Source organism: Taudactylus pleione, unplaced genomic scaffold (genome assembly GCF_031769625.1).
Source record: "Taudactylus pleione unplaced genomic scaffold, aTauple2 ptg000201l, whole genome shotgun sequence".
In the NCBI taxonomy this organism is placed as follows: Eukaryota; Metazoa; Chordata; class Amphibia; order Anura; family Myobatrachidae; genus Taudactylus; species Taudactylus pleione.
The window spans coordinates 4561100-4584419 of record NW_028284603.1 but is presented as its reverse complement, the minus strand read 5'-3'; the positions used below and the strand labels follow the sequence as shown (position 1 = coordinate 4584419).

At 41.1% G+C, this 23320-nt stretch overlaps 1 protein-coding gene across 1 annotated transcript in view; it reads left to right on the top strand.

Annotated features, from left to right (window-relative positions):
* Nucleotides 1-23320, top strand: part of APLF (aprataxin and PNKP like factor) — a 275492-nt gene that overhangs the window by 207501 nt on the left and 44671 nt on the right. The window contains exon 8 of the mRNA XM_088477484.1: nt 2200-2319. Within this exon, the coding sequence (XP_088333610.1) occupies nt 2200-2319 (120 nt within the window). The remainder of the gene's footprint in view (nt 1-2199; nt 2320-23320) is intronic.

The following is a 23320-nucleotide window of genomic DNA, read 5'->3' as shown; positions in this document are numbered from 1 at the left end:
ATTCCACTTCCACTGCCTCTAAGACAGGATTTGCTAATTCAGGGTACCTGTCTGTACCAGGATTTACCTCGTCTGGCTTTGGTGGCATGGCTCTTGAGTCGTCCGTCTTAAAGGCCAGGGGTTTCTCTGTTTTTGTGATTCAGACGATGCTGAGAGCAAGGAAGCCTACTTCTGCTCGCAACTATCACAGAATTTGGCGGTAATTTTTCATTTGGTGTGCTCACAGAAAATATGACCCTAAAGTTTTCAGGGTATCGAGAATACTGGGTTTTCTTCAGGCTGGATAGGACTTAAGTCTTCGCCTAGCTACCTTGAGAGTCCAAATGTCGGCTTTGACAGTTTGGTTCCAGCGCAAGATTGCTCCTCTACCGGATGTTAGAACTTTCTTACAGGGGGTTTTGCGGCTGCAACCTCCATTTCTCTCACCGTTGGCAATGTGGGATTTGTCTTTGGTTCTCAGGGCACTGTAGTCAATTCCCTTTGAACCCTTGGATAAGGTGGACTTGAGATGACTGACTGCGAAGACACTTTTTCTTCTCACCATCTCTTCTGACTGTCGTTCTCCATATTTGATCTTCATCCAAATTGAGTGGTCCTCCGTACCAAGACATGCTACCTCCCAAAGGTGGTTTCCCGTTTCCATATAAATTAGGAAATTGTACTCCCGGCCTTCAAGTCTTCAGACCTGTCTACAGGTGAAGCTTCCTTGGATGTGGTTTGAGCGCTTCATATTTACGTGGATCGGACCAGTTCCATCAGGAAATCAGATTCTCTTTGTGCTATATGGATTTCACAAGAGAGGTTGGCCAGCAAACAAACAGACATTGGCTCGCTGGCTTCATATGACTATTTCTCTCGTCTATAGGCTGGTCTCCCTGTTCCTAGCAAGGTGACAGCACATTCCACTCAGTCTGTTGGACCGTTGTGGGTGGTAAGACATGGAGCCTCGGCTGAACAGCTTTGCAAGGCAGCCACTTGGTCTTCCGTTAATACGTTTATCAAATTCTATGCTTTTGATATGCTTGCCTCCCAGGATGCTTCCTTTGGGCGGCGGATTTTCCTCTCTGCGCCGGAGCGTCCCCACCCTTAAGGGAACTGCTTTAGGACGTCCCCAAGGTAGATCCTGTGGACCCTATAGGACCCAAAGAAGAAATACAGAATTATGCTATATGACATACCTTGGATAATTCTTTTTCTTTGAAGTCCACAGGGCACCCACCCTGACGCACCTGGCCTCAGTTGGGATCTGTTCTTCAGCCCATTTTTCACAGATTCCCTCTTCGTCTGTTGAGTGTTTCTTGTGCAATTTTTCTTCCTTCTCCTCTCTCCGGCCCTCATTCAGACCCGCTTGCAAGCGGGTCGATGGTGGGGCACTGCGCACGCGCAAGCCCAGTAGCGAGTGAGAAATTCACACGCTCCGGGGCTCGCTACAAACGGGGCGGCTGTCGATGTTGATCGACAGCTCGCCCCATTTTGTAGGCGGGGAGGTGGGTGGCTGGACAAACGGAAGCGTTCCTGAAGGAACGCCTGTCGTTTGTGGGCGGCCCTACTGACGTCACTCGTGATGTCAGTAGTGAGCGTCCTGCTCTATTTGAGCAGGAAGCTCACTGGGGCTTGCGGCAGATGAGACCCTACCACAAGGGTCTTGTCGCAAGCCCGATGGTCACAATAATCGCAACCATCACCTGGCTGCTCGCAAAAGCTGTGTGTAGTCATCCACAGCTTAGCTAGCGGCCAGGAGGCCGGTTTAAAAAAAAAAAGTGTCCGCCCTCATTCAGAGCGAGCGCTCGCTTTTTGCGAGCTCCTCTGAATGAGGTCCTCCGTCTCTTGCTGTTAGGCTTTGTTACAAACTGAATGCCTGTGGCTGGGGGCGGGTATATAGGGAGGAGGACCAGTGCTTATTGGGAACTCCAAAGCTTTGCTGTTTGGTGCATTGCATGCGATCCAACTACATACCCCCAAGGTAGATCCTGTGGACCCTATGGACCTCAAAGAAAAATAATTATCCATGGTATGTCATACCATAATTCTGTATTTTTTTTTCATGAAGTGTTTAGCTTGGTATGATGATAACTATTTAATTAGGTAAAAAAGCATCCTGTTAATATAAAACAATCCAAGTTTTCTTTCTAACTTGAAATGTACATCCCAGAATACACAGAAGTACTAACCCCATTGAATATGTATTTTCTCTTTTAGAAAAAACCCAGCTCACTTTCAAGAATTTAGTCATCCCGGAGACAGTGATTATGTGGAGAATGGGAGTCAGGATGACAGTGATGATAGGCAGGAGTGTCCTTATGGTACAAATTGTTACAGGTAAGTACAACACACAGGAACATTGGGAGATCGTATCCTTATAAGACCTCTTATTACCTGCACTTTTCTATTCAGCTTGTGGTGAATAGAATAGAATACTTTTCACATGTTATGTTTACCTTGTACTAGGGACAAACACAAAGGCTTTCACAAAGTAATTGCTTTGGTTATAAGAGCCAAGTTTGCTGTCTTTGAAAGCCCATCCATAACTGTTGTTTGACAAATTATAACAGAATACCTGACAGACAAAATTTAATTATGAAACATGCTACAGTCATATAATAGCACAAAAAGTTCCTCTCAAGTACACGGTTACCCACATTAACATCTGTTTCTTCTCAGCTGGAAAAATACAACTTTTTTTAAGCTTTCATCTACTGTATGTTACAATGATGCTTGGTTTATTGCCTTAGTTAATGGTTCATATTTGCATTGATGTGCCAGATCCAAGCACTGTGCTTACAGTGAGCTCATCAGCTACACAATGTCTGTTCAGCAACATCATATATATTTATATATATATATATATTACATAATATATATAAATAATTGTTTTTCTTTAGCTCCACCCACAGTTCCTGAACTTATTTATCCAGAAAAGTAGCCCTGCATACACCTATACTCAAATAGTACCAAATAGCCCCATTTGGTGAGCCACAGACTTTGCAACTTAGGGCATTATTTCATTAGTTTCGCACCCGCGGAAAAGTTTTGCCTGCCGGACTTTTCGCCGACATCGCGTCTTTTGGACACAGAAACTTATGGTGTGCTTCCCCGCTATTCGCCATATTCAATTGCAAAACACACAAAAACGGCAAGCGGCGAATTCAGAGCAGGCGGAAAGTACTGTCAGAATTGGAGAAATCAGCCTGAACCCCCCCAAGAAGATGCACTAACATTGGGGATCAATGTAGATGTGTCCGAATAGTCTAATAAAACGGTTTGGGGTACTTAAGTTATTTCAATAGCTTCTTATTAGCGTCTTTGCACAAGTGGTGAAGAATGGCATTAAGCAGCATTTTTGGTGACAATAAGTAGACCTGTCAAATTTGGGGTACATAAAAATGGACTTTTGTCCAGGAATGATGATGTTCGTCCATGTAGGATGACGTTTAGCCTCTTTCTGAGTTCCGTTTTTTTGGAGGGAATAATCCGAACTCAACGTGCAAACTCGAACCTATCCGAGCCTGCACATCCCTAATATATATAAATATATATATATATATATAATGTGTATATATGAATATATTTAAAACATATCTGTAGCCAAAGAATAGTAAAGTTGTGTGGCCGAAAATAAAACAATACATAATCTTCTACTTTTTACCAGTATCTTTGAGACAAAAAAAATTACTATTCTTAAGTACTTAGTATACTATTAGCGAATTATGTCGCAAAAATCCTAGAAAAAAGTACGTAATCTGGGTAAAAAGGAAAATAGGTCCTAAAAAAGTGACTCGCATCACGCATTGTTAGGCTTAATCTGCTACTTTATACCAATGTATTTGCAACAGAAAATACTTATCCTAAGTACAGTACTTAGTACATGATTAGCTACTTAGTACAATATAAACAAATTAATTTGCAAAATTCAGGAAAAAGTATGTAAATTGATTAAAAAGACAGGGGTCCTATGCTAGTGATTCTCACAACATTTAGTTATACTTAATTTGCTACTTTTATACCAATTCCTTTGCAACCAAAAAAATTCTAGTCCTAAAAACAGTACATAGGGCCTGACTCAACCACTGCTGATCGTAGATTCCCAATGCTCGTGAATCTGCGCATGCGCCTGACCAGTACTGCGCAAGGTGCTGAATGGGTCTGCGATCACGCAAGGAGTTCGTCAGCAGATTGTCAGTGATTGACAGTCTGCCGCCATTCCTGGGCAGGGAGGGGGCGGCAGCGACCTCCGTTTCTCAAAAAGGTGGTGTGTCAATTACTGAGCGATTGCACGATTACGATGTCTTAATCGTGCAGTCAATCAGTATAATCACCCAGTGTGTACGCACCATTAGATAATGCAAGTAACTGTGAACCTGGACAAACCATGTTGCAATGCAAGGGAAGCAAATACATATAGTTTATTTGCATGTGGGGTGAGTACTGGCTGCTTCTGCATGTAGCCCACAAATATTGCACAGCTTTATTTTTACACTGCAATTTAGATTTTAATTTGGACACACCCCTCCCACATCTAATCTCTCTGCACGTTTTAAATCTGCCCCACCTGCAGTGCAGCCTGGTTTTACCAAGATGTAGTTACTTGCAATATCGTACTCTAGTCTCAAAGCTGAATCAGGCCCACAGAACATAATAGCATTGAAAATATTTGAAGTCATATAATATAGCATAAAGGAAAATAGTAGAAGGTTACAGTGTAAACTATGGTTCATTAATTGAACATAAGAAACACATAATAAAAAAAGTTTTGTTTTTGATTTGTATATTTTGCAAGCACTCAGACTTTATTTTCTATTGTATTTAGCTTTCATTTTCCTACATTTATATTTTGTAATTTTCATGTACCTGTAAAACTGTTTTAGTGTAAATGTTCGTTAAATGCTATGATTCCTTCTTATGCAGGAACATATATATAATCCTTGCAGTTTTCCAAATTGCGCTTTTAGCCAATTACAGTTTTGGTATTTTTTTTTATTTTTGAAGGACCAGTAAGTAAACCATTTGAATGTCAGACAGTATAAATTCAAAAATTAAGTATTTTATTTTGCCCACATTCTGACATACATACCTAAGGGAGTAGTAATTCAACTGTTTCTTTGGGTGCCCGATGGAGCAGTTCAGTTGTTGCTCCGTTCGGACGTGAGCGCCATCGACGCCGTCATTCCTGCTCACACTCTCCCGAGGTGGGGCTAAATTTGTTCTTTTGGGAGTGAAAAACACGATAATTAATGGAAGCCCAAAACAATTGAAATACTCTTTCGGGTGCCCATTAATTATCGCCGCCCAGAAAAATGTAATTCCCCTCAATGAGTTTATTATACGATCTTATGGACTTTGATTACATAATTACTATTTAAACACAAAGGAACGCAATCTCACAACTATACCAAATCACTATACCAAACCTCAAGAACTTTAGGTATCCCTGTAAACATTAGCAGACGTGGAATAAAACAAGGCAAATATTTAGAGGTTTTCCTAAATTTTGTGAAAGTAGAAAAAAATTAAGAAAGTAAACAGAATTTGATAAACCTTTTCCCTGTATAATGCCCACTGATTAAAAATATATGTACTCAGTTAAAGTACCACATGCTGCCTCCAATAAAAAGTAAAATTTATTTGGATAGATTTAAATAGAAAAAAAAGCATATTCAGAGTGAAGCAGATGCAGCCTAAAAAGCCCCCCAAAAATGGCGGATTCCCTCTGCACAGACTTCTAGCATTGAAATGATCAAAATGTCTATTATTTGTTGAGTGGAGCAGCATATCTACCAGTAACTTTTACAGACAATTGTAGCCTGATCTTGTTATAAAGCCCTGCGTCTGTACTGAGGTAGAATCCCACATACTGCAAAGGAGCTTTTTCTATTGAAAACATTGGGGGAGATGTATGAAGGGTTGATATGGGGAAGGAGTGGTATCATCGCACGTTATCTGCGCTGATACCTCTTTTCCCCCATGTATTATTGTGAGGTTTAGTGGTATATGACGGAGCGCTATGTGCGTCTGTCATTATCGGTGCTCCTATCTTCAAGATACTGTGTGAGCGCCAATGTGCAGGCAGATGTATGAACGATCAGTGGCACTGACTGTTCCGACAGCCGCAGCTATCGATTACGACAGCTGCAGCTGTCTTTGCCTGACACATAGCACTGTCCCTGGATGTTGGTTTTGGCAGCCAGTGATTGTGCATACAAAAAAACCCCAAACAATAGTTGTTTTTTTTAGCCGCTGGGAGGAATATGACTGGAGCATGCACAGTATGGATGCAAGCGCCGGTCAGTGAAAGCGGCTTCGCTGAAAGAGGGAGAGCGCAATTCGCCGAGCAGGTTAATTAACACACTCTTCTGCACATATTCTTTTTATACATGTTGCGGTCTGGCGGCAAAATGGGTCTGCACAAATAACTGCTGGAGCTGGCCGCGGCATACATCTACCCCATTGTGTCAAAACAGATTATTATTTTATTTTATTTCATTTTTTAATAATGAAACACTTTAAAAGTTATGACGTCCTAAAAAGACAAGCAAAATTGAATTTCTAAATACCACTGACCTTGTCGGGATGCCGACGTCAGGATTCTGACCACCGGGATTCCGAGCACCAGCATCCCGTACCCAACCCTCCTTTACGTATTCACTACAATAGAACTTGGTAGGCAATCAAGTGTGATGTTATTTTTTTAAAATTGGTGCAACAATGTTACATAAGAAATAGAAAGAGCAAAAGAGTAGAACCAGGGCCTGATTAAAGCTGGTTACACACAAGACAATATATTAGATGATTTATCATTTTGAGTCGAATCGGAACGACAAATTGTCTACATTGTCCAGTGTGTACGCACTAACGTGTGCTCCCGTGCGTCGTCCATCGCATCTTCAGATCTGCTTACAGTGCAGGCAAATCTGAAGATATCGTTACCAATTTTCTGCAAATCGTCTAGTGTGTACGCCCTACCGTACGACCAGACAACATGATACTGTTATATAGTTAACGATCTAACGACCAAACGATGCAAGATACATAGTTCAGTCGTTTGAGGGACGCATTATATTGTTTGTTCTGGGGTTCAAGGGAAATCCTCACGATCTTCGCGCCATTTGCACATTATCTGGTGTGTACCCAGCTTAATATTGCAGAGCAGATATCCTGTAGGGGCCTACCTGACAACGTTTTCCCCAAAGTAATATGGCTGGACCACATACTCTCTTCTTGTGGCTTTCTAAAGGATCATGCAGGTAAGAACCCCCCTTCCCCATTTTGTGACAACCTAATGTTGTATTTTTGCAACATGGGAGCCACATCATTTGGGGGAGACTACATGAGGGTCTCTGTTGGGAGTCTATAATCCATCTTTTATTTTCTGGGGCATAATGACATGCCCCTCATTGTCATACCACAGAAAGGACACAGTGGCTGCATTTTTTAAACACATTTTTAGATTACGATAGTCATTTTACTGTTGTGAAATGTTAATGAGCCATAAATAGTTGTAAACATTGCTATATAAAGTCAACAAACAGTTCTGCAGGTATTTACTTTGGTTGTTCATTTCCTAAATTAAAAGTCATCTGCTGATCTGCGTTTTGCAAGACCTTTTTTTTTTTTTTACATGCGCCAGTAATAGGCTTATTTTGGGTCCTATTAAACTTTTTAACATAAGTGTTGAAAGCTCTGGTATGAGAGGACACTTCTCACAGAGGAGATGACCACAGCACTAAGAGCTGTTCCTGCATCTGCTAATGTAACTGCAGTTGTTTTCACTGCTAACAGTCTTTCTCCAGTGAGAATTTCTCTTCCTTCATTATTAATGAAATCCTGAAAGCTTTCCTTGACAAAGTCATTGCTCAGGTGAATCCAAGACCCAAGTTTATCCAAACTTTGAACAAAGTGCTTTTTGGGCGGAATTCAATACTTTCCAGCCCCTATATCGCCCGACGGAGCTATTCAATTCTTGCTCCTGTCGGGCACGATGAGCTGCCAGCGCTACATTTCAGCTCGCAGTCCCTGGGGGATGAGAGCTGAAATGTGCGAAAAGTGACACGTTTGGGCGCCCAAACATCACTTTTCGCAATCGCACCCAGCACTTTGGTCGAGTTGCTGCTTTACGCGGCTAAACCTGACCTCTATGGGCACGATCAGCACGAAAATCTTGGACAATTGCATAGCGGCCCGCGATCTCCTGTCACTTTAGACGGGAGATGCGGGCCGCGAAAACAATTGAATTCCGCCCAATGTGTACCAACCTGTGTGTTTCCTGAGTCTGGACACATCTGCGGCCGCTTTTCCAAATGGTCATAGCAACCTTCTTACTAGTTTATGCTAATGCTAGAATCCGCCTTTGTTCCCACACACAATTACAGTGGATGTTTAGTTATCAGAATGTCCTCTGGCTGAGTGACACATTCCTTCATCTGGCACATACTTAGTAATGGCCACGTGACACAGCGCTGCTCAGTTTATGTAAAAAGCGCTATGACTGCGGCCTTGCACATGCAAAGAGGTGAAAACGTTCAGAGGAACTACCTGGTCACTTTTGCTTACTGATTTTATGATCACTTACTGCTGCTGTTGTTTGGTTGCACCCTTCTGGACTGAATATTGCTGCTGGAGATTGCACACTGTTGCCACAACTGTGGTGTACCGCTGTTTGTGATTGCTACTGGAGCATCCCCCTGTGTGTATTCAACACCGCTGCCAGAGCACTCTCCATTCAAGTGCCAGAGTTGGGTGCTTGTTGGACCGCCTTGTATGTACATGCTGCTGTCATTGCGGCTTCTACATCCATTAAGTAGTGCTGTGTCAAGTACGTATGTGATCCTCCAAGGAGTGTGTCATTTAGCAGGAGGACCTTCAGGGAAATTAACATCCACCATAATTGTGTCCAGGAACAGACTGTTTATTACCATCAGCAACAGTTTCTATTTGGATTGATTACTGTGTAATGTGAGTGTGAAGCACCTTATACAAAGAACATTTTTAGATATATTTTTTTGTGAAGCTCCAATTTTTGACTATAGTTACAGTTACAACTCTAATTATAACAACATTTTTTGTCTGCAGCAGGGGTGTTTTACATGTGATTATAGATATATTCTATTTCTGAAGTTGCATATATGAGATTAGTAGAGATGAGCGGGTCCGGGTCTCCGAGAGCTGGACCCACCCGAACACAGGGGATCTGAGTCTGGCTCGGGTTTTCCCGCATAACTCGGAATCCAAAACTTGGCAAAACGTCATCATCCCGCTGTCAGATTCTTGTGGGTTTTGGATTCTATGAAGGTCCCGGTGATCAGCGCCATTTTCACTCCACCTATGGAGAGTGTACAGAACAGACGTGCTCTGTTCTTCTCTGTTGTTCAAGGGTGCAGTGTTGTCGGGCTGGGGCTGCAGTACATAAAGTGGGGGGTGCTGCTGTGTCATTGTTGTCCTATCAATCAAGGGGCTAGGGCTGCAGTTCATAAAGGGGTGCTCTGTCAATCCAGGCTCTTCCCCAGTGTAAAAGTTGAAAAAAGTTAAAATTAATAATCATCATTCCACAAATAAATAATGAAAAAAAAAATCTTTTTTTAATTTTTTTTTTTTTTGTGTGTGTGCTAGCTACACTATTATTGTTTGGTAAGTAGTGCAGTGTGTTATTCTTATTCATAAAAAATATTGACACTAAGCGGTAGCGCAGTGTGCTGTTCTTTTCTTATCCATAAAAAAAACTTATGACACTGTAAGTGGTAGCAAAGTGCGATGTAGAATAGAGGGAGCTCCCGCAGCTATTCAATACAACGCGCTGTTTAGGTTGCTTAAGGATTTCCTCTCGCAACCCCCTGGGGATGCGAGGAGAAATCCGACAAAAATGGCGGGCGCAGAGCTGTTTGCCGGGTTAGCGCGGTGCTAAGAGCTACGCGCCTGGCACTTTTGTTGGAGAATGCCATTTATCGCGTCTTAACACCCAGGTTAAGTCGCGAGAACAGTCATTCTCTGACTTACCTGCTTCCCGACAAGGCATACAGCACATTGAATTAAATAGCTGCGGGAGCTATTGAATAAAATTTTCCGCAAAAGTGTTTTACTCATAAAAAAACTTGTGACACTGTAAGTGGTAGGGAAGTGTGTTTTTCTTTTCTTCTTATTAATAAAACATATTGTGACACTGTAAGTGGTAGCGCAGTGTGTTATTCTTTAGTAAAAAATATTTTATGACACTAATGGAGCATACACACGGTCAGATTTGTCAGATGAACGATTTGAACGATTTTACCAAAGATTTGAACGATTGAACAATTTTTGACTGCATTAAAATGAATGGAATCATCCAAGTCTGACTGCAAACACATCAGATGTCAGATATCGTTATCTGACCATCGGGAACGTGCATCGTTCATCGTCCAGGCATGTCAGATATGTCAGATTTTCCTTCAGATATGAACGATTGAACGATTTTTTAATAATAAGTGGTAGCGCAGTGTCTTATTCTTCATAAAAAATATTGTGACATTGTAAGTGGTAGCATAGTGTGCTGTTCTTTTCTTCATAAAAAAATATTGTGACAGTTTAAGTGGTAGCGCAGTGTTTTACTCATAAAAAAATCTTGTGACACTGTAAGTGGTAGCGCAGTGTGTTATACTTTTCTTATTCATAAAAATATTGTGACACTAAGTGGTAGCACAGTGTTTTACTCATAAAAAAATCTTGTGACACTAAGTGGTAGCACAGTGTGTTATTCTTTTATTATTCAGTGTAATATTTAAAATTGGTACAAATTGTTGTGTGTGCTTTACCCCACTTCATTCGTGTTTGTTGATATTGAGAACGATCAGTTGAGAGGAAAGCAGTCCGTCTACATTATCTACTAAAGCTGATGCCCAAGGGCATACAGGGCTTAAGTCACAGCATCTAAAATCAAAGAACCAGTCTTTTACAGTGGTAAAGAAGAAAACATCAAGGGGAAAGTTAGCTGCAGAAAAACATAAAATTGGCAATATGCATTTAACCACACAAAGTGGCAAGGAAAGGATAAGGCCTTGGCCTTTATTTATGACTGGTGGTTCTGCCTCTTATGATTATGTAAGCCCTTCTCCCTGTAGACGTTTAAAAAAAATAATCGTTAAGGCACAGGAACCAACTGCGTTCAGAAATGTCACAAATCCCTGAGGAGAGTCAAAGTGTGTCGGATGGGTGCCATGTGTGAGCCTGACCTTTCCAATACTGTACTCGAAGATGAGCCTCCTTCCACCACTTGTGCATCCTCTGCAAATGTGGGGATGAGCAGCACAAGTCAACATGCTGACATAGAAATTGAGTATGCTTCTGTGGAATTGCCACCAGGATGAGGAGGATATTGTGTAGCTGACACTAATAAGGATGTTGATGAGGATGCTGATCATAAGGACGTTGTTTGTGTAAATCAGACCCCAGTGGAAACAGTTGTTGCCCATGATAAGGCAAACCCATTGTCATGCCTGGGCATAACACAAAAAAATCCACTTCTTATGTGGGGAATAATTTCTACCCAAATCCGGACAACAATTCTCAAGCCATCTGTACCCGTTATCATGCCAGGTAGGGGTCCTAACCATCTAGGAACCTCCTCCCTGTTAAGTCATCTACAGCGCATCCATCAAAAGTGTTTGCAAAATTCAGAAACTATGGCTAAAAAAGTAACAACAAGCAGTCCAGCATCAGCTAGCTCTCTACTCTACCAACACCTTCATCAACAATGTCCTCAATCATGATCGGAAGTAGTCCTGCATCCAATTTGATAAGGCTAACTCAGTCCTCCCCTATCCTGGATTCCTCAGAAGAATCCTTGAGCACTAGGCCTGCTGCTGGGAGTGGATCTTCATCCCAGAAGGGGGCCAGGAAGACTACTAGTAGTACTTATACAAAATGATTGACTGTTCAACAATCCTTTGCAAGGGGGAGCAAGGATAGCAGCAGTCAACAGTTGCTCAGCGGATCATTGACACCATAATATCTATGCTGGTATTAGATGTGCGTCCGATATCCGCCATTAGTGCAGTGGTTTTAGACAGTTAATTGAGGTCCTATGTCACCGCTACCAAATCCAATCTAGGTTTCACTTCACTAGAAAAGCAATTCCCAGCCTGTACAGGGACGTTCTAAAAAACTTAGTGTCCTCCAAAATGCAGTTGTACCCACTGTCCACTTAACCACAGATATGTGGACAAGTGGAACAGTGCAAACGCAAGATTACATGACTGTAACAGCCCACTGGGTGGGTGTATTGCCTTCTGTGGCACCGACAGCAGCAGCAGTAGCATCTAAGAAAAAGCAGCTCATTCAGAGGCAGGCTACTCTGTGTATAACTGGTTTTACTAAGAGGCATACTGCTGACAAACTCAGGGAAGTCATTGAAAATGGCTTACCCCGCTTGGACTCTCATCAGGATTTGTGATTTCTGACAATATTGTGAGCATTACAGCTGGTGAATTCCAACACAACCCATGTTTTGCTCACACTATTAACTTGGTGGTGCAAAAAATTTTTTCAAAATGACTGACAGGGCCATGCAGGAGATGCTCTCTGTGTCCCGCATAATTTCTGGGCATTTTTACCATTCAGCAGGTGCATGTAGAAGATTGCAGCACATGCAAGAAATGTTGAATTTGCCCTGTCACCAGCTGAAGCAAGTGGTAGTTACAAGATGGAACTCCACCTTTTATATGCTTTAGTGGATGGAGAAACAGTAAAAAGCTATCCAAAGCTACACAATGAATTATGACATAGGAAGAGGAGGGGGAATGTACCTTACTCAAGTTCAGTGGAAAATTCATTCCATGTTATGCAAAGTGCTGAAACCCTTCAAATTAGTCACCTGTAAAGTGAGTTCAGACACTGCCAGCTTGAGTCAGGTACTTCCCCTCATTAGACTGTTGGAAAAGCAGCTTGAGCAACTGAAGGAGGAGCTGAAACAAAGCGAGTCCGCCAAGCATGTTGGGCTTGTAGATCAAGTCCTTTATTCGCTTCGCCAGGATCCAAGCATTGTCAGGATCTTACAATCTGATCAATACATTTTGGCAACCATGCTGGATCCTAGGTTTAAGTCATATGTCATGTCTCATGTCTTTCTTTCCAGTGGACACAGATCTGAAGAGATGCAAAGAGCTGTTGGTAAGGAAATTGTCAGCTCAAGCGGCACGTGATGCAGCGATGGCTCCTCCTCCAGTTTCTCCAGCAAGTGTGGCTGCCAGGAAAAAACGAAACTTTCCCAAAAAAAGACCCAACCAAGTTTTAACATCTGGTTGGGTTTAAAAGAATTGCCTACAATTAATGAGACCTCTACCGTGACTCCATCTGATACGGTCACCATTCAAAGAATGATTGAGGATTGTTTTAATGATAGCGTCCAAGTAGGCATGTCAGACAGTCCATTTCACTACTGGCAGGAATAAAAGGCAATTTGGAGGCCCTGTCACAAACTGGCTTTGCTTTACTTGAGCTGCCCACCTTCCACTGTGTACAGCCGGGAACAATGTCAGCGATCGGCATAGGAGGCTACTTCCTCAAAATGTGGAAAGGATGATGTTCATTAAAATGAACTACAAATTTCACAAGGAAGACCTTTACCGCCAATTGCATCCAAAAATTACAGAGGCACCTGAGGCTGTAATGGTGGATTCCAGCGGGGACTAATTAATATTGTGTGAAGATGATGTACACACTGATGAGGGTGAGGAATCGGATGATGATGGCGACAATATCTTGCCTCTGTAAAGCCAGTTTGTGCATGGAGAGATCATTGCCAGCAATGTCAGCTGCCCGTTGGTCGCTTGTTTTGTGGAGGCCCAAACAAACCAAATTGCTTCAGCCACAATTGTCTTTCCCTGTCGCTGAAGTGATTGGTTTGTTAAACTGTGCATGTCCGGTTTACTATATACAACATAAAGGTGGGTGGGAGGGAACAAGGACAATTCCATCTTGCACCTCTTTTCTTTGCATTATGTGCTGTTAGGGGCATTGCTACCTGATATTTTTAATTTTTTAGTTTATTAAACTGCCATCCTGTTTGCCACTGCAATGCCACTCTGTGCCATGTTGGAAGCTGAACTGCCACATGTTAGTGTCGCCCACTGCTGTCGCTTAGCTTATTCAGCCAGCTAGCTCGACGCAACCTTTTGGCATAAACTGGATGAAATCAATATTGTGAGCTGTGAGGTGGTCAAAATTGACTGGAAATGACTGGAAATAAATGTTATTGAGGTTATTAATACTGTAGGAACAAAAACAGGCCCACATTATGTGATTTCAGCTGTCTATTTTTTCTTAGAAAAAATACAGAACCAAAACCAAAACACGCAAGGGTGGTTTTGTAAAACCAAATCCAGATCCAAAACCTTGAAGGAGATACAGATCCAAAACCAAAACACGGGGGTCAGCGCACATCCCGAGAGATTAGTATTATTTGTATAATAACTTTCATTCTAATAAAATTAATTAGGAATAAAAAACAGATACTTTATTCTGTACAAAAGCACTGCATAGATAATATTGATGTGGTATTTGTTGTAGTTGTGATTTTCACAGTGTTTAAAACATAGATAAAAAAAATCAGCAGTGACAAACTAATTCCTGTGAACTTGTGTAATGGAATGGCGAGTATTACTTTACAGTTTGATTGTGAAACCTTCAGAGAAAATTATTCTTCTGATTGTTTTCTGTAGCCATTGCTAGTATTTTATACTCATGAGACCCAAACTGCATCAGTATCTGTTTCTGGTGAAATTATATTTGAATTGCCCAGACAATGCAATGTTTACTCTGCCGTCCATGTGTCAGTGTCCACACATAGCGGATTCATATAAGTGCAGGTGTAGCTGGTAGATTCTTTACAACAAACTGGCACTTTTATATTTGTCCTAAGTTTAGCATGTAAAGTTGGCCCATACTCTATTACAATATAGTTCCATCGAGCCAAACAGTTGGCTGGATGGGCTGATACTATTTTAGTGTATGGGAGCAAACGATAATAGACAGCTTTCTCCCAAATAGTGAAAAATATCAGAAGACGGTCATTCCAACTAGTTGGACGATTATCGTTTCAATGTAGGGGAAAGTTGGAAATTTTCCACTCAAAATAAAAATTTTGACACTATCTGGGCCAAATGTAATAGGTTGAGAGTTTAGAAAAGTGAGAGTTTCTGACACTTTTTCAACTTTGCCAATGTAATAGAGTCCAAAAACAAAGTAACAGAGCGAACTTGCATGTTTTTTTAGACTTAAAAAACTCTCACGATTTAAAATCTCATTCAGATGTTTTCCCATTTTGAAGATAAAACTCAACCAATGTGAGAGTTTACTGCTAAACTCTCACATTTTCTAAACTCTCACCCTATTACATTTGACCCTATCTGTCTATTTCTTCATGTTAAAAATAATCAAATAATTGTATTTATATTTTTAAAAATGTGGAGGTCATCCCCACTTTCTAACCATAACTGGTGCTTTCAGCTCAGTGTTGGTTACTCTAAAATCACAGGAAATACTGAAGTGCATTAGCCAGCCTGGGCCATTGGAATCATAGATGGGTCCCCTCCACCATGATTCCAGTCAGTCACATGCCAGTTGGCACCAAGGCTGGGTTTTCCAGGGAGTGGGGCCAGCAAATAAAATGTGCGGGCTTCCCCTCCTGCAACTAAAACAATGCATAATTTAATGCAACTATATAGAAATGATTAAAGTAAAAATAGCTGGAAAGCCATTTATAATGCTCCCATTTCTGTCTAGAGAGGCGGCCTTCTTCCATCTAAAAAATTCCTTCTCTCTGTCCACTCTTTAACCAGTTAACTGCTAAATATCTTTCTAAAAAACGGTCTTAAATTGTCAGGTTTTTTTAATGATTGAATTAGGTCAAAAACATCTATTTATAACTTATCCAACACATAACATTAATATTTTTTTACATATCGGCCATCAATATATCGGACCATCGATGACCTGGCCATCGCGACTTTGGATTAGGGCTGCTATATTTACTTTTCCCTGGTGGCTGCAGAGAGCAGGCCTATGGGTTTGCGAATCGTAAGTGCGACATACAGCCGCACTTACTCACGGGTGCAAGGATCGAGCCCTAAGAATATCGGTGAGTATGTAAGGGTACAAGGCCACAGGATGTCTTTTATACTGGTCTCATGATTGTCATGGAATAGCTCTGCTTTTTGAAGACCAAAAGGAATGTGGGATATCGGAAAGGGACATTGACTCGGATTCATGGGAAATTTGCACATCTGAATGTATCGGTGCTTTTGTTTCAGTAGATCAGATGAATGGCCTAATTTGTTCTGTTCTCGATTTTAGTTATATTTGGAGTTATGAACAAAACTTCTAATAGGCCTATTTAGTTTTTATACAGAACAGTATTTTTTAAATAGGAAACGCTTTCAAAAAGTTATGTAACACAAATGTTAACAAACATAAAAAATGTTTAAATAAATTACAAAATCAGGGGACATAATTTTATAAGTAGTTGCTACGTCAAGATCTACAGATCTGGTACCTTTAATTATTATTTTTAAAAAGTACAAAACTGAATAAAAGACCATTAAATTCATACCCACAGTTAAAAAGAGAAAAGCACAGATGCATAACTACTTGAAAATGTATTCACATGTAATTATTGCATCATATCTTAATTATTGTATCTTATCTTAAATTTGAAAGTTTTCTCTACGTCAATCACTACAATAAGATGGAAATCATGAACAGCTTAAAATTTCCAATTTGACGGTACTTATAGTGCTGCATTCTAATATATTTCCAGATACATTTAGCATGTTGTTATCATATGTAATACAATATACATTATTATTCTTGTGGAGATGGTAGGAAAAGGAAGAGACAGAAGAAAAAGAAAACCCATATCATGCTTATAAAATTGTGATAAATATGTGAATACACCACCATGTTATAGAAGACAAGGGTGAAGCTAAATCATGCTCAAAATATGTTTGTTATAACCACAAAAGTCCAAAAGAAGAAAAAAGAATAAACAGGAAATTCAACCTAAAATTATAATTAAAAATCTGTTCATCCACATAAGTAGATCACATTTGTAATACAATGTAGCCGGCCCTGCAAGGCACATACTGTAATGGGTTTTCAGTTGCCCGCAATCCCTCTCTCCCCCTCCCCATGCTGGAATCGCCACAGCCTGATGCCAGCTGCCAGTAGGAGACCTTTGGCATATAATTTAAAGCAAATATGGATGGCCCTTCCTTCTCCTTTCTGTTGCCATTGTCAAGGTAGGGGCTATACATCCTATTACTGCATCGCATGGCACTACCTTCATACAGGCCATGGCAGTACTCACTGTCCTCCATACCATGCCACATACTGCCTATATGTAATAGAGATGAGTTCATTATTTTGTATGTGCACCTTTGTCCCACCATGTGTGTTTCTTTCTCCCCCCTATTTGTGTCCATATTATTAACTATCTGTACAGATTAAATTTATTAAAGTACATGAAATATTTAAAATCTTTTATTAATTAAAAATAAATGATTTATTCAAAGATTATTCTTTTTAATTATATTAAACTGTTAGTGCCATCCTGAGATGAGAATAGGTATTACAGCAGTCTAAGGACCTCATTCAGAGCCACTCGCAAAATGCGAGCGCTCGCTCGGAATGAGGGCGGCCTCTTCTTCTTTGAAAGTCAGCCTCCTGGCCACTCGCTAAGCTGTGGGTGACCACCCACAGCTTTAGCGAGTGACCAGGTGATGGTTGAGACCATCGGCACTTCTGACGAGACCCTTGGGATTGGGTATCGTCTCTCGCAAGCCCCAGGTAGCTTCCTGCTCTAACAGAGTAGGAAGCTACTTACTGACATCACTGTTGATGTCAGTAGGGCCGCCTACAAACGGCAGGCTTTCCTTCAGGAATGCCTCCGTTTGTCCGGCCACCCCCCCTCCCCGCCTACAAAATGTGGTGAGCTGTCGATCAACATCGACAGCCGCCCCTTTTGTAGCGAGCTCCGGAGCGAGTGAATTTGTCACTTGCTCAGGGGGGGCTTGAGCACTGCGGCCGCTGTGCGTGCGCAGGGCCTCACCATCGACCTGCTTGCGAGGGTTTCTGAATGAGGTCCTAAGTCAGCATTTTGAAGCCCCTGTATTGAAATCCTGAGTTTGGCCCTGCAGTCTCTTCTCTCAAAGTAAATTTGTTTCTCTCAATGCTCATCATCTGGAAAGTGTGCCTCTCCAGTTGAACTGTTTCACAAATAATAATTATTGCAATAATTCATGGATATAAGTACCTTCTAATAGGAATATATCCAAATATCCTGCTTTCATTAAGATTCTTTAAAGCTTAGCCAAGAATAAACCTTCAAAACATCTTCCAAAACCTATAATGGTTTAAGCATGCCTATTTCATATGGGAAAGACCATGGCCCCGCCAACAAAATTACTATTTATATCCTCATTACAGTAACTTCACTTAAAAGATTTATTCAGGTATATTTTTTTGACCACTTAATATTGCATATCCTTTGAATTGATAACATTTTTAAATTATGCTTTACTTTTTTAAAGAAAACTTTGCGACAGAATGCAGACCAAATTTATAATAACTTAAAAAATAAATGTATTTACTCAAATTTTTTCTACATTATTTGGTCAAGTGTTTGGAAGTTCTAAGATGGACACCATTGTCATAAATAGCTAAATCTGGGCCCTATAGCACAATTATGATTGGGCTCCCTATGTGTTTGTATAAATGTAATTTCCATCCCCAGTAAAACTCTGGGACAGTAATCTGAATGATAAATATAGACATATATTTTATCTTTATGTAGTTATATTAAACTTATTCTCTAAAACACATTTGTTTTGCTGTGCTGCTTGGCATTGTATGGATTGCTGCAGCTAAAGTTACACCCTTGAATAATCCTTTTATCATGTTTTCATCTTGATAAGACCGTTCTCTTATTCATAGATTATAAATATGTTCATTCCTATATGTTTCTGACAAAGGACCTATTCATTTGACTCGTTTTGTTCGGGAACTAATTATCTCCAAATGCGGTCATGACTTGACCTGATCTATATTCGTATGTCTTCTTGTCTCTGATAATTATCTTCAACATTTTTGTTGAAACATGACTTCCCTGTCAGGAACTGGGTCATCTGCAACTTGTGGGCTTTGGTTACAGGAAGGCTACCATTATTTTGATATCTTTTTTATATGTGGGATAATGTGATAACTGAACTTTTTGATAAAAAATCAAAGCCAATTCTGTAATTATGAAAACCCATATACAGACCAAAGAGTTTTGTAACTCCAGTGTGAAAACTGTATGGATAGGTTTGGTCTCTACCAAGGCTATGAAGTTGGTACTTCAAATCTTAAAATGTGACTTCTCTATTTTAGTACTGTCTGACTCCTTCATAAGTGGCAAATGTATATTAATTAGTAATAAAACATTTCCAGCTATTTTTGTTTCCTGTTTTTGAACAAACTTTATTGTCCAGAACAGAGAACAAACACTCCTGTGTTGATCTTTGTTTTTTTTTTTCAATATTGGTCAACAACACTTTATTGGCTCTCTCCTCCGGCCCAAAACAAAAATAATTACACTGAGGGGGTGTAAAGTATACAGTTTATAATAAAATAGGTAGGTTTACAGTATACCTTAGAATTTAAATGTCAGCGACTATAAAATAGGCTATGATAAAACTGGAAAGAACAAATCTATGGAGAGGGATAAGCAGCGCTCAAATACAGTAGACAATATGATAAATTATAATTTATAAACACATAGCTGTGGATGATATAAACTAGGTTTTATATAATATAATAATGTCTTACCTAAAAGTATATATGTTGCAAGGTGTTCTACCTGATCACATACTCGTATAGGAAGTCCATATTCATATGTGAAATGGAAAACACACATGGGATAAAATTTCTAACCATTGGTTTCATTTTTTTATGCGATTTTGTGTTGGTTTTGCAATCCGCTCATTTACTAAAGCTAATTTCTGAAGACATTCTCAATGTGAAAGAAACGTGTTAAGGGTCTCCCTGGAGTAAAGCCTGCACTCCTGACCTGTCATATCCTTGTGGGAGCTATTGTGGATCAAAGCTGCACTATCCCAGAACTGTAGCCATACAGTGGAGACTGAACTTTCTGCCGCGGCTGTTGGTTCTCCGGAGTTGATTGCTCGGACGAGCGCCTCCTTCTGCGTGTTCATCATTCACGGCTGGGACTCGACATTCACCGTCCGCCGCCTTACTAGGAGAACCGCTACATCGTGAGCAGTGATTCCCACACACACAAGTCTAGCGGCCGGACCCGGCTTTGTACAACAGAGGAGTATTCACAACCTTTGCTCAATACTTTGTTGATGCACCTTTGGCAGCAATTACAGCCTCAAGTCTTTTTGAATATGATGCCACAAGCTTGGAACACCTATCTTTGCGCAGTTTCGCCCATTCCTCTTTGCAGCACCTCTCAAGCTCCATCAGGTTGGATGGGAAGCGTCGGTGCACAGCCATTTTCAGATCTCTCCAGAGATGTTCAATCAGATTCAAGTCTGGGCTGTGGCTGGGCCACTCAAGGATATTCACAGAGTTGCCGTGAAGCCACTCCTTTGATATCTTGGCTGTGTGCTTAGGGTCGTTGTCCTGCTGAAAGATGAACCGTCGCCCCAGTATGAGGTCAAGAGCGCTCTGGAGAAGGTTTTCATCCAGGATGTCTCTGTACATTGCTACATTCATCTTTCCCTCTATCCTGACTAGTCTCCCAGTTCCTGCCGCTGAAAAACATCCCCACAGCATGATGCTGCCACCACCATGCTTCACTGTAGGGATGGTATTGGCTTGGTGGTGAGCGGTGCCTGGTTTACTCCAAACATAACGCCTGGCATTCACACTAAAGAGTTCAATCTTTTTCTCATCAGACCAGAGAGTCCTTCAGGTGCATTTTGGCAAACTCCAGGTGGGCTGCCATGTGCTTTTTTACTAAGGAGTGGCTTCCGTCTGTCCACTCTAATATACAGACCTGATTGGTTGATTGCTGCAGAGATGGTTGTCCTTCTGGAAAGTTCTCCTCTCTCCACAGAGGAATGCTGTAGCTCTGAAAGAGTGACCATCGGGTTCTTGGTCACCTCTCTGACTATGGCCCTTCACCCCCCATTGCTCAGTTTAGACGGCTGGCCAACTCTAGGAAGAGTCCTGGTGGTTCCGAACTTCTTCCATTTGCAGATGATGGAGGCCACTGTGCTCATTGGGACCTTCAAAGCAGCAGATATTTTTATGTACCCTTCCCCAGATTTGTGCCTAAAGACAATCCTGTCTCGGAGGCCTACAGACAATTCCTTGGACTTCATGCTTGATTTGTGCTCTGACATGTGCTGTCAAGTGTGGGACCTTATATAAACAGGTGTATGACTTTCAAAATCATGTTCAATCAACTGAATTTACCACAGATGGACTCCAATTAAGCTGTAGTAACATCTCAAGGATGATCAGTGGAAACAGGATTTTGAGCTTCATGGCAAAGGCCATGACTACTTATGTACATGTTGTTTCTTAGTGTGTTTTTTTTTTTATTACATTTGCAAAAATCTAAAAAAAAAAAACGTTTTGAGGACAAAAATGTATTTATTCCATTCTGGAATAAGGCTGTAAAATAACAAAATGTGGAAAAAGTGAAGCAGTGTGAATACTTTCCGGATGCACTGTACAACTCTGGATGAGACCGTGGATTGTAAATCTGAGATTCTCATTTATCATTTTTGTCTGTTTCTATCAGTATTTATGCATGCAGATCATTCATACATGTTACTAATTTGTCCATTGATTGTCTATCTAGATATTCATTTCATCTGGTATTAATAGTACAATAAATAGTTTTTTACATTTATCTAGAGTTGATGTGTCTCTCTCGGGTCCGGAATAGGCATTTTGGTGCTATCCTTCACTATATTTTATTACCTCGGACTTAGGGTGTTGGTGGTCCCCTAGGAGAGCTGCCGACTACGATTCGGCTCATAGTGGTGGGCACCCTAATATCTCATTCTGCTCATTTACTAAAGTCAGTATTGACAGAAAACCAACTAAATGACAAACTATAAAACATTGGACCAACAATCGATTATTTAACATACACAAGTATACAAACCGCAGGTTTACTAAGCATCGATTTGCAAACCGACCAAAAAACTGACGGCCAGCCCACCCAAATAAAAGACTACCAACTGACAGGGTTTGAGTTCTAAAACACATTCTATTGGATAAAGCTTCATCATGATGCCTATAAACAGGGACACAACCATGTTGGGAGCACTGTGCCTTTAGGAAGTTTAGCCCTTCAAGGGTACTCTATGCTCTGCACTTACCTGAGATATGCAGCACACCACAATCTGCCTGAGAGGAGCCAGGGGGCAGAAACAGAACTGTGAGGTTCGCAGAGCCTATACAGCCCCAGGTACTTCCATGGGCGGTTAAATCTCATTGCAGTATCTGATGGCAAGGTCATACAGATGTTCAGCTCAACCATACCAACTTAATGAACCTGTATGACTTGTTTAAGAATCAGCTTGAGCCAGACACTGGATGGTCACGTGCTATATCACAAACTGCCATGTGCTCTGCATTCTTTTTTTTGACACTGGCTCCTTCCAGTCAGTCTTCTCTAAAGTGCTAGTTATATCACAGTCAACTTTCAGCGGCCATCTTACCAAGGTCATGGCAGCCCTGAAGACACTTTCCTAGCCAGGAGTCACAGTGGCATAAACTAGGGGTAGCTTTCTCTAGTCTCGCAGGCATGCCTAATATCTTGAAGGTAGAGACTGCACACACATTGGGCTAAGACCACCTGGGCTCCTCTGCCATCTTCGCTTTCACTTTGTTCTTTATGTCAGAGAATCGCTTGCCACACTGGGACCTGCTCCTCCGGAAATGACTGTCCGCATTAACAGCCTCCACTGCCACCGTCCACATCTGCTTCTTACGCCTCGATGAAGTGCATGAAGCCTGCCTCCCAAAAGGACCTCATAATTTGTCCACCAGAGCCACATTTCCTTGTCTAGACTTGGTTTTACCTGCCTCCTTCTCTTCCTCTGAGTCAGACACTTGCTCCTCCTACTGCGCTGTCTCCTCTACCTCCCTCCCTATCCTCTTCTCTGCTACTTCTCCTCTCCCCCTCCATCTAAACGAATAACAAAGAATACAGACAACACCAACAAACACAGAAAAAAAAAACCTACACTCTTCACAAACACACCAAAGGCACACACAAATAGACACTGACAAGACAGAAAGAAATAAAATGCACAGCAGACAAAAAAATTAGACAAAT